The 12,817-nt window shown below is 37.8% G+C and overlaps 1 protein-coding gene across 5 annotated transcripts in view; it reads right to left on the reverse strand.

Moving 5' to 3' along the window:
- Nucleotides 1–12,817, reverse strand: part of LOC131682428 (protein split ends) — a 283,675-nt gene that overhangs the window by 23,777 nt on the left and 247,081 nt on the right. For all 5 annotated transcript variants that reach the window (XM_058963880.1, XM_058963883.1, XM_058963881.1 and 2 more), the window contains one exon: nt 2,339–3,406. In XM_058963880.1, the coding sequence (XP_058819863.1) occupies nt 2,339–3,406 (1,068 nt within the window). The remainder of the gene's footprint in view (nt 1–2,338; nt 3,407–12,817) is intronic.

The following is a 12,817-nucleotide window of genomic DNA, read 5'->3' on the forward strand; positions in this document are numbered from 1 at the left end:
GCCGAATATTTTGTCTATCTTTTGTTACTGCATGATTCGAAGGAAAAGATACGAGCGAACGAAAATAAAAGTCAGAAAGGCAGTCACGTTTCGTAGAACCAGTTCTAGTCTTTTAAAGCGTAATAGGTTACTAAAAACTTCAAGCACAAATCTCAGATTCCAGTAGAACATCAAATGTAAAACCCAATTTTATCGAATTTTGACAACGTAGAAGAACTTCAGTCTGAGTGTCACAATTGCTGTTCCAGCCGACTTTTACACACTAATATGATTCAATGGGTTTTAGAAAACATAGCCAGCTAATTTCAGCCGTTTAAATCTGAATCTATTATTTGTTTGTAATGGAGAACACTACTTTTTCTAGCTATTGCCATAAACTTAGTAGTTAAAGTTAAAATCTGAAATAAATTGCTCCAAAAGTATGAATTTCGTCATCGTTATTGTTGGTGATGTTAAAAAGCTACAAAAAATGTTAGTACTTAGTTATTTATTCAAGTACATCCAGTGAGAACACCCTAAGTATTCGATTGTCTATTTCATGTGTTTGATGACGGCTAGGTAGCATTTACCCAGGCATCCCAGATAACTCTACCGATTAATAATATCGATGACACATGATTCAAGATACCCTGCCACGCTCTACCAATAGGCTACAGAACAGCTGTAAATTAAGCATACTGTGCATCTCGTAATGCGGATATTGCATCTTCTTCGATTACAATCTCTAAAAGTGTAATATGATTTGAAGAGTAACGCATATTTTTTCCGCGCGCTTTAGAAAAGAATCTTTTTTTTCGCGCAAGATGCCAACCGATTAATAAGACTTACAATTCGATATTTAAATAACCGCGATCGACGAACTAGCTAAACGAAAAGTGCGTAACTTTGTATATGTATGTTCATAAACTATAAAACTATCACCATGCAAATTTCTGCTACCTACTACCTAAAACACAAATTACATCAATAACAGCAAATGAAAAATCCTACGAATAGAATTTCAGGTGTCTCTAACTGAAAAGCACATTACGTTCCCCCAACGAATCCAGTGTGCACCCGCAGGGCAGCAATGGCGGCGATGAACATTCTGATAGACAGAACTGAGTGCATCGGAGCAGCAGACATGCAGACAACAACGAAATTCAACTAAACTAAAAAAACGCTTATCTATTTGCAGCAATCTCATTCCTGCCAGTTTGAGTGGATGCACATGCACACATGAATTACGGATGGATTGCACAACGGGAAGGTGGTAGTCGGGACGTAGGAATCGTCCGGGTTGGAGCAAGTTATATAGGATTGTACATCAAAGTATGAAAGCGGGGAATGCGATGTGTGTGTAGGGATAGGGTGAGCTCAGAATTAGAGCCTGCAATCGTAGAAGGTACAGTTTCCTTCCTTTTCTAGTTTCATTTTTTTTTCTAAAAACATTTTCTGCTCGAATCCGGACCGAGGCAACTCATTTTAAATCTTCCTGAATAAGTGATGTGCCTTTTCTCTCTCCCGCGAAGCATGTTGCCAAGCATTTAGATTGGAATTTATGTGGGTCAATGCAAAGCTTACGAACGAATCGAGCCGCGTCCGCATGTGTACGGATAGACTGCGGAACGAGATAAGGATGATTGAAGTCTACTGCAGTGGAAAGTGCAGCACGTTTCAATTGCATGTTTGCTGAGCGTGGGATGCAGGATCATTCCTCGTTCTCGTGTGGCGAAATACTTTACGATTGCGCGGTATAAATAAATCCTCGCTGATTTTTGTATCGAATGTTTACTGCAAACGACTATAGAGCTGAAAATAATACAAAATTGATTAAACTTAATAACTAAAAAAACTCAATTACTACAGAATACTGACTTACGAACTAAGGTACATAAACTAAAATATTCTTATACAACAAGGGAAGCATTCTGATACGACTACGATAAAGCTTAGATATTACTGCTCATAATAGCTAGGATACGGCATTCTAGAGGATGGGATCACTAGAAACTACTACATCTAATGAAATCTAGTACCGCCAACTATGGCATGAGATCAAGCACAGCAGATACGTTCGAAGGGTTCTAATAACGACTGAAAGAAAACAAACAAATAAAAGAAAATTATCCAAAATCTAGCGATAGGTACTTCATTCAAAATACTACCAACAAAATAATGTCTTCAAAGTCAGACACAGTACTTCCATTCCTAGATTTTTTTTTTCGCTCATATTACTCGTTAGCATCGGAACTAAAAGAGGGCGGCATCTTCTGAAAACGAACAAAAGTACAGGAGGTATCACGGGGCCAAAAGATAGTGATCGTTGGGAATTAAAGATGAAATACAACACACTCACCTCTCCGGAAGCACTGCTGCGTACGGTCCGTTGCGATAGTGCTGCCGGTCGCGTGGCCTGCCTCGATTACTACTACCCCCGCTCTGACCTTCCAGTAATAGCAGATCGCGCGAGTAACTGGCGACGGACATTCTTCGACCGTTACCACCGGTACTGCCAATGGTGGAGCTACAGTGATCTCCATCCCCACTGGCACCACCTAGTAGACGGTTGAAGCTGCCCGTTCTGCTACTTCCATTGCCATTACTACACTCATAGAATGAGCCCTGTTCGTCGGGATGGCCTAGCAGTTTACTACCAGAGGAAGCATCAGACTTGCTTAAACTACCGTTGGTACAGTTATTGCTATTGGTAGCTGCGGCCGTCGTCGAGATTGTTCCGGAACCCGACGACGGTAGGAAGGCAGTAGCAGAGGGTGTAGAATACTGAATACTGTTTCCTGAATTAATTATGCTATTGCTACTGTTACTGTTGTTTCCGATAGTGTATTTGTGCATTGTAGTACTAGAAGCACTAGTACTGCTAGCATCACCGGCTGTCGTTATACTACAATTGGCGCTGCCGGTGACGGCCGATGGTGCTACTGTCGGGGGCATCGTAAGTAGCGAGGGTTCATAGTACTCCGTGGTCAATATACGATCGTCAAACTTGTGCTCGGCGGTGTGTGCTTTTGCTGCAGACTTAATGTCCATGAAGGCGATCGTCGCGCACACACTGATGACCAGACCATTACTGCTCGGTAAGCTAGGTTTATGACTACCGGTACTATGACTACAACTACTACTACTACTGCTAGTGCTAATATCGATCGAATGGACTGCTGATCCTGCAGCAGGTACCGCCGATGAACCACCAGCGGACGAGGAGGGTGCCGGGTTCGCCACCGAAGAACTATCGCCGAAATCACCCGCCAGCAGCGAGCTGCAACTACCCCCGTGGGCATCGCCGTCGGTGCCGTGCTCCTTGAGCGCCGGATCAACGCTACTGACACCATCGGTAGCGGAGGTGGAGGGGGTTGGGTTATACGCTGAAGAGGTGATAATTCTAACACTTTGAACTCTGCCATATCTGTCGGTGGAAAGAAAGGGAGAGATATAGAAATTTACTATTAGGATGGATTCGCCATTCATTAGTGGTAAAAAAAGTAAAACGAAATAGTGGACAAAGAAAGAAAAATAGGGAAAAGATTCGGAAGGCCGGTTAAAGTAGATGAAAGTATGTTCAGGGTTCAGATACATCGCAGAGGTTTGGCTGTTTGGTTAGTAGCAAAGAAATGATATTTGTGTTACGAATATACTCCGATCCCAAGGCGTTAGAGTTTTTAAGCGTAGTTAATCTGTCTATAATAACACAAAAAAATAAATCTAATGGTTTATGGGTGTTTCCAATCTAGCTTTCCAGTTTGTTGGGAAACATGCAATTATTTACATTCGTATGATATAGTTTTATTTTAAGTACACCTTTTCTCCATTAAATATGTACGATTATAGATTATAATTCAACATGATATACAAAATAACCACACACTCAGTACATCCATAAAAATTATATACAATTCCCAATAATAATACATTTTCAAGAACCCGTGATTAGAAAAGAAACTTTCCAAGATTATATTACAGAAAGTTTCTTATGTTCTATTTTTGGTTTTGATGCCCACCCTGGTCTGGTGGATAACAGGGGAAGGTACTTCTGGTCTCATAAGCCACTTGTAGTATGTTCCCAGCCCTAGATAGGAGAGATTATTACAACTCAGTAAAATCGCACCTGCAACTATCCTGTACACTCAGAATTGATTGCGAAGTCTGCCGAAACAGGTCAATTTTGTTACGGATTGCAACACCACGGATTTGCTGAAGGCTGCTAATCGCTACGGGTCTGTTTTGAACACGGTTTAACTACGCATGGTTTTAATTTGGAGGCCAAATGCTTCTAATTTATATGTTTTGCTGAAAATAGTTACGTTTCGATGAATGGTATGTTCCAATTTTTGCTGCTAGGGGGCGCCAAGAGCTATTTGCAATAACTCTTCTGAAAATGTTGACATTATATCTCATCCCGTTTCAAAACTGTTGCTGGTGGTGACATATTGAACTCAAGTCAAAATATGGCACATCTTGTTTAATAAAATTCTTCAGAACACACTACTAAGCTAAATTCAACCATTGCCACGCAAAACGAACAATTTTGAGGAAATTGAGTTCTGAAGTCCTTTCAAGGTCTTTGCAAAACTTACTAAGACGCCACTTAAATTAAATAACTTTTTCGGGTGATATTAGATCGATTAGCAGTCTACGACAAAGTTTTAGGTTCTAAAATTACCTTTATCTAGTAGTAATGTTCTGATACCTAGAATGCAATCTAATGGCAAAAATGTGAACAAGTGAATCTTTTATATATAGATTGTCAAAAAATCCCATGCAAGTTTGAAAACTTTTGTTCGATCGATTAGGGAAGACTTAGTTTTTCCAATTCTAGAATTTTCATTTTTATTTTTTCGAGAGTTGTCCTGCTGGAGCTGCAGAGCTAGGTTCTCGGAAGGGCTCCCCGTCAGAATCACACTCTACAATTGCAGACGAGACAGGCAATGTCGCCCACTAGAAACACTGCTTAAGGCCATTTGCAGCGGGTCGTGATTTTGAATGTGATATTCATTGTACTGTTCAGTTATGTGCGGGCGTAGACTTCGCGATCGCGTATATCATCGCGAAGGGCTCGAGCATTTGTACGTTAACGTGTTCTATCGCGTGTGCGTTTGTATGTGACGTGTGCTAACGTGTATGTAACTTTGCGTATATAAATTTGTGTGTCCTTTCGCATATTCTTGTTTCCTAACAAACTGAAAATAACATATTGATAGCACCCAAAATCGATGTTTATCCGTGGGGGTCCGTTGCAACCCAGGGTGATTTCTAAGGGGTCCGTGGTACGAAAAAGGTTGAGAACAGCTGTTATAGAGAGTTTGTGGGCGCGTGTTTTGGCTCACATTTTTCTTGCGTTTTTCTCGATTTGGTAAGCTCCTCACATAACATGAAGTTTTTTGGCCAAGTCTCGCGTCGAAATGAACAATCAACGCTGTTTCGATTTTTTTGGGCGTTGTTCCTGATTTTCGTCCAGCCCTTGACTCATGGTCCACCCTTTCCTCGAAAATTTGGAGGACCTTTGAGACAGCCGAATGATCTACAATTTTGTTCGAAGCATTCAAAACTTTTTGACCGACTTAGTGGAATGTCAAATGATGTATAGTCATTACTTTTCCCAAACCGCGATGTGATAACGCAGGACGTTCTTCCTTCTCGACCGGAATCTTCCCGACAAATCTCCAATTGAAAGGGTGTAAACAATACTCTCTAAAGAGGTAAATTTGAGTGTTTTCGCAAGTTTGAAAGTGTCGATCTAATTATTGACTTACCCTTTATTGTTGTAAATCATAAACAGAAATATTGTCAAGAAGCGTGCTCTTGTTTACTTCCTGTTCTTACAGGTCACAATTATAGGCACATATTTCTTCATAAATGGTGCTGGTTATTGGTTTAGAAATACTATATGGAGCAATTGTTGATAACATCGCTGCTTGGACATCTGTTTGTGGTTTAGTTTAGTATTTTAGAATCTACTGTACAGGGTTTTCTGTAGCGTGCCGACTGGTAACAGAACATAACAAAGTAACCTTCGTACATGAATCTTCCAAAACGCTAATCTGAAAGAATTCACCTCTAAGTATAGCGACACAAATTTTATAATGAACTCATGTTACTACATGGTTCCAGTTCGTGTGGTCGTATCTCAATTGTCGTATAAGAGTTTTACTCTACCGTTTTCATACTGCACTTTGTGTTGCCGATTGTTATTTTTTTTATTTTGATTATAGAAGTTTTAACCTTAAGGTCATTCGCCTCTTTGGGTTAGAAAAACCTCTTATGAAACATTTCTAACCCTATGTTATTTATTTATTCATCATCGGACATTATAGTCTAAATCAGCGATTCTCAACCTTTGCTGCGGACCCCCACGGATAAGCATCGATTTTGTATGCTATCAATATGTTATTTTCAGATTCTAAATATATTTTTCTTGGCGGACCTTCCACAACGACTTCACGGTCCCCTAAGGGTTCGCGGACCCCAGGTTGAGAATCACTGCTCTACAAAGCTGCTAACGAAATACCGGTGCTGCGTCATTGAATGGACCTACATCAAAGCGGAATTTAAGCAGTTACGAGGACAGGTATACCTCAAGAAAGTAGCTGTCGAAATTCGTTTGGAAGTGCCTGATTTGGCAAACCATACGCACTTTTGGTAAACGCACTGAACCATTTGCGTCAAAAGCAACACAAACGAGGAGATTAATAAAACGGGGTGCCTCCGAAGCCGGGTTTCGCCGTTTTTGAGAAAGAATGATTACAAGCAGCTGTTTTGGCCCAATTTTGCTTCATGATACTACTCCAAACGCGTAGGAGTGGTATGCGGTCAATTCTATAGATTTTGTACAGATATACACGAACCCACCAAACTGATCTGAGCCCTGTTTAACCGTAACATGCTGGGCTACGATGAAGCGCGAACTTTGTAAGTACAGAAGTGAGATGAAGGAGGAAAAGAAAATGACGAAGTGGGCAAAAGTGAGAAAAATGTACCAAAAAGTATTGCACAGGCTCTGATTGAGAACTTCAATCTCGAAAGTCTAGCATTTTACTTACTCATTTTGAAAATTTAACCGACGTATATAAGTAGGAAGAAAGACATATACTGAACTACTGCGGTTCATTTCGATGACAATACCCGATTTACTAACCAATCTGAAGTGCCGTTATAATTATCGACTCATCCTTTACAACCTAACTCATAATAGTTCCGATCGTTTTCTAAACCACGTGTGACATTTTTTCAACGATACCAACATTACAAAAGCGATTGTAGCTGTAGCAACAGGAGAGGTCGTTCTCATTGATCATTATCATTCTCAAACAACTAAATTTCAAGTGGTTCGACAGAATCTGCCCAATTTTCTCCATTCTCTGGCGTGTCCCAAGGAAGCAATCGGGGTGCTTTATTATTCGCACTGTTCTTCAACGACATCACCATCCCACTGGCGCACGGCGGATTATACCTTTGCGCTGAAAATTTGAAAATGTGTCTTATCGTACGTATGCTGATTGTAAGTAAATTCAAGAACTTCTGGATCGTTTGGTGGTTGGTGCAGTTGCAGTTTGATGGCGGTACCTTGTATTTCACAATTCAAGCGAGTAAAGTATTAAAGCGGATATTTTGTGTGTTTTACACTATGTAAGGGATTGTCGTATAGGCTGGGACGCTGTATAGGTTGGGACAGCTCGATATTTTCGTTCAGTGCAGTGTTGCTATCTATTATTTTTAGCACATACTAGACTCGGTTGTAGCTCACTTTTTATGCCAAGTTGAAGTTATAGTTTAATCTTGTCACAGCTGCACTGAGCAGTGTCAAAAAACGAGCGAAAAACTTTTTGTTGTGCTGATTTTTGGCCCATCTTCAATTGAATCTTTTTCATAAAAATTGCAACGTAAATAATTTTAAAGTGTTAAAAAATAACTGAGATGTTATTACCGATCTGGGTTTTGCGTTTGCTTCATTGGATTTTTCTTTCTTTGAAAAATAGGTTGGAACAAGCGTATCGTATAGGTTGGGACACCATGCACTTACGCATGCGTACAAGATTGCGTACAAGTTTTACATGTAAAAACTGTGATTCGAACTAACTTTGTCAAATGAAAGTAAATAAGTCTTTCAGTTACTTATTCTTATTCTAAAACACCAATTAACAAATAAATATTAATTAAAAAATAAGTATAAATTGTTTTTAATTATTTAAATTGTTTGAAGTGTTCCAACCTATACGAAACAATTTTTTTTAGCCATTTTACCATCATGCAGAAAATAGATTACGAGACTTATTTAAAATTGCAAGTAAACACCTTGCATTCGCAGACATTAAGTCACATATCATATCTACAAAATGGTGCACTACAAGCTAAAAATTGTGTCATGAAAACAAGATATCAACTTCTAAACAAACCCGTCCCAACCTAGACTACATTCCCTTAAAGATTAAAAAATCGACTAAAATTAATTTATGTTCTTCGAATCCTGTAGGCGCAGTATGCTGCAACGTATTGAGGTCCTTTTTCTAGATGACCAAATAATTTCAAATATTTTGTTCTCAAAACCAACTTCGATCAATCTTAGGCAAAATAATAAAATGATTCTATGAATCGTATTCATAAGATGTTGTTTTCCTAAAATCCTTTTCCTAAAATACATAAACGAATAAAAATACATAAATAAATAAGTAAATAAATAAATAAAAAATAAATAAATAAATAAATGAATGAATAAATAAAATAAATAAATAAACAAATAAATAATCAAATAAATCAATACACAATACATTAATGAATAAATAATTAAACAAGTGCATAACGAAATAAATAAATGAATGAGTAATCAAATAGATAAATAAATAAATTAACAAACTAACGGCAACAAAAATAGTGTGCGGTCATTTTAGCCGAATTCAATTTAGTCGATACCGTTTAGCCCATTGTTATATAACCAAATGCCGTTTTGCCGAAAGGAGCAGTTTTTTTCTGAATTGGACGCTAGGCCGTATATCGATACACTGGATACCATCAAAAGTCAAGAGGGTCGAATGTCGCCTAACCGAATTCCATTTGGCTAAAAGCTAATAGGCCGAATACCATTTGGCTAGGTATATGTAAAAAAATTTACACACAAATTTCTCGACTTACGAAAGTAAGATTTTGTGCCCTTTATGCTCAAAATGGTTTAATCCAATTTTCTCTTTAGGGAGACCGATAATATTAAATTCTTGTGTTAACTATATTTATAGGTATTAATCTAAACATTATGTCCATATTTTTCTGTTTTTAGCATGTGCTTTTGTACAACTTTCTAAAGAATATTTTTACAAGAAATTTGTGCAATATTTTGCTTATCATACAAAGAGAGATATATTGAAGAACGACATGCATACAACTAGAACGTTTTTAACCACTTAACCGGCTGACAGAGTACCCGGGTACCGACAAATCTGAAATGCTTTTAACTATGACATTTTTTATCTGATTTGGTCATTTGCCTGGATTTTGGATTTAGGAACACTTTTAAACTCAAAGAAAATGAACCAAATGAACTCATTTAGTTCCCGGGAATTGAAATTTTCAGAGATGCGTTCCTGTAGTAAGATACTATTTATGAATTTCAGTGGAATAGTGGTGATATTTTTTGGAATTACTTCAGAAGATTGCATCTCATGGTTGTAGGACTATTTGATGAATTGACTCATGAAGGGTTATTCGGGAACAGATTCAAACGTTCCGAAGCCAATCCCTCTGCTGAGACAATTCCAAGAATCCCATATATCAAGGATTTTATATAAAAATTACGTTCCTTCGGAAATCTGAATTACTAGAAAATGGATGCATTGATCCGATTAATTTTCACAGACTCTAGAAGTGAGAGTTTGAGAGTTCCTAAAGCCACTACATCCAAAATTATCCAAACCGACTGAAAATTGCCTTAGTTAAGAGTTTTTACAATTACTCGATGTTTTTATTGGGCACACAAAGGTTAAGCCGGTCTGTAGGTACTAAAATTTCAACTACTTTAACAAGCCGGCCACGTTAACAAAATATAATCTATTTTAAATCCCTCCATCCGATATTGATAGGCACAATTTTGAACTGGGTGATACGACCCAAATAGAAATGTACAATAATAAAACTAAAAATTTTATTGTTACAGTACAGTAACTTTCCAATTATTGACAGTAAAATTTACGCTACAATATAAAAACCAAATATTTTGATGATCCGTCCGTTAATCCGTCAACGGACCGGTGCCAATAATCGCGTTTTTCCGCTTTCATCCAGTTTTTCATTTGCATTTGTAGCGTCGCGCATATTGGGGAAAATTTGGACGATCCGACATTCAAAAGTCCGTTTCGCGTACAATTCTAAGCAATCTCTGCCCACCACGAAGAAGGAGACTGTTCACGGTTGTTCGCGTCGGGTACTCGTTTCGGCTGATCTTAAATCGTAGTGCAAATGCATTGTGTAAAACCTGGGGCGAAATATAGGGACACTTGGGGTTTTTGATGTCCCATGTGGAAATTCCTGCTAGATTCTAAGATTATCGAGACCAGGAACCACTTACTTCGGTTTTGTAACAGCACCCTTCAAGGGACACCCTCAGGCCTTTACGAGGAAGCTTAGGAGAGAAAACTGATTTTCCTCTTTCGGAAATTTATAGGCACATTAGAAGATGGGATGGCCAGACTCTCGCTCTTTAGTGTACAAGGAAACGTACAAATCAGGGATGCCACATTAAAATCTGTGTTTCAGTCAAAAAAATCTTTTACCATCTGTGATGACTAAAACAGGAAAAAAATCTGTGAAAATATGTGATAAATTTCCAAAAAATCTGTGAAAAATCACAATATTTCCAAAAATCTGTGAAATTTTCATCAAAACGCCAAAAATCTGTCATCTGTAAAAAAGAAACTGTGATCAAAAATTGTGAAAAAAATCTGTGACTTTACAGAAAAATCTGTGAATATGGTAACCCTGGTACAAATTAGTCGTTGTCGGTGGCGTAGCGCTCTTTTGCATTTCTTATCGGAGCGGAATGTTTCATTTTGTCCCCACATAATTTATATGCGGGATATGTCGAGAGATCATGCGGAGTCTCTCCACAGTAGGAAAGTTTTTCATGATTCTCTCCGCATTTTCCACAGCGTGCCTTGTTTCTACAATAAGTCGCTGTAGGCTCAATTGTTTGCAACCACGGCAGTTCATGCCTCGCGGCACAAAAAGGCGAACAGGTAGACTAGCCCCGTCCAAAAGATTAAAGTTTGGAAGAGCAGATTCGGCTAAAGGTTCGCAATGAGGCTGAAGGAAAATAAGTTGCTTTCATATACTCCTAGATTTTTCCTGTACGCAATTATTTGCGAACCAGAATTTTCATTGGCCGAAGCAAAGGGTTCTTGAAGAAGCGAACCACATACTTCCCAATTAAGGCCCCTGTTGGAGACTACACCATCAATCTCTACTTCTCGGGCGGATACATAGACAAGATACTTTTCGTACACGTCCAAGTGGTATTTAGTTAAATCTCGCATATATCGATGATGTTAAATGGCTTATCTTTACCCCCATTCAAGTTTGTTATGAATATATGCCAAATTCGTTACAGATACTTTTTGTATTTATCAGGCAACTAGCAGTTGGGAAATTGGATTTATCAGGCAACTAGCAGTTGGAAATTTCAAAACTATATCTCGCATTGTCACTTGTTATAAATTTCTGTTATTTTTACTGCTAACGAGACCTAATTTATAACACGATATGCTTCAAAAATGGCGTTCTGTTATAATCTTGCTATTTCATTCTGATCGGGAGAGAACATAATTACCTATCTTAGAATAAAATTTCATACAAATCAAAGATGAATTTTTGTGTAAATCTACTTTAAATTTTTAAAATCGATTTTTTCAGTGTAGGAGCCGATGAACATTTTGTGAATATTATTATAAAATATGACTAATTTTGAGAAAATCACTCCTGCAACTCACTCCTGGATAGGCGTTAAAATTTTTGGAATTATCTCAGAAGACAGTATCTTATAGTTGGATAATTTGTCCTTAGAACGGTGTTTCCGGAACAGATTCGACCGTTCCGAGGTGATGTCGTCATATGGTTCCGTTATAATAAAAACCAAACTTAGAAGACAATTCCAAGAATCTTGATACCTACATATCTATGGTTTATGAAAAAATTTCAAGAATCCCAGTATGAGAACGTTCATCCAGATATTAAATTTACTGGGAACTAGATGCATTGATATGATTATTTTTTACATAGTTTATAAGTGAGAGAGTTCCTGAATACAAAACTTCTAAAAATATCTTTTTTAATTTTAATTATAGAGGTTTCAACCTTAGAGTCATTCGCCTCTTACGAACAATATCCATATCGGTTAGAAATTGCCATAGTTATGAGTTTTTCGATTTGCGGATACCCTGTCGGACTGACGCATACAAGAACCCTAAATATCATACCAAACAGCAAATTTCCATACAAGATCGTAATTTTTTTATGATTTGCGTTTTTTGCATATCAGGGAACTAGCGATAATTAATGAGAAAATCTCAAAATTATTCGCAAAAAAGATTCTGAAGCTATCACAACAGGTTTTAATAGCATCTAGATCTATTATAGGTAATATAACGTAGTGATTGCTAACTACATCATACAAAACATTTAAAGAACATTTTTAGAAACTATAACATTCATCAATTTTATTTATGGAGTAAAAGTTAAACTAAAAAGTCTCAAGAATCTGAACAATCAGAATGATATCTGAACGCCCAACTTATATTATAAGCTGTAACCCTGCAGGCTCACAAAACATCAATACAGTGCC

Source organism: Topomyia yanbarensis, chromosome 2 (genome assembly GCF_030247195.1).
Source record: "Topomyia yanbarensis strain Yona2022 chromosome 2, ASM3024719v1, whole genome shotgun sequence".
Lineage (NCBI taxonomy): Eukaryota > Metazoa > Arthropoda > Insecta > Diptera > Culicidae > Topomyia > Topomyia yanbarensis.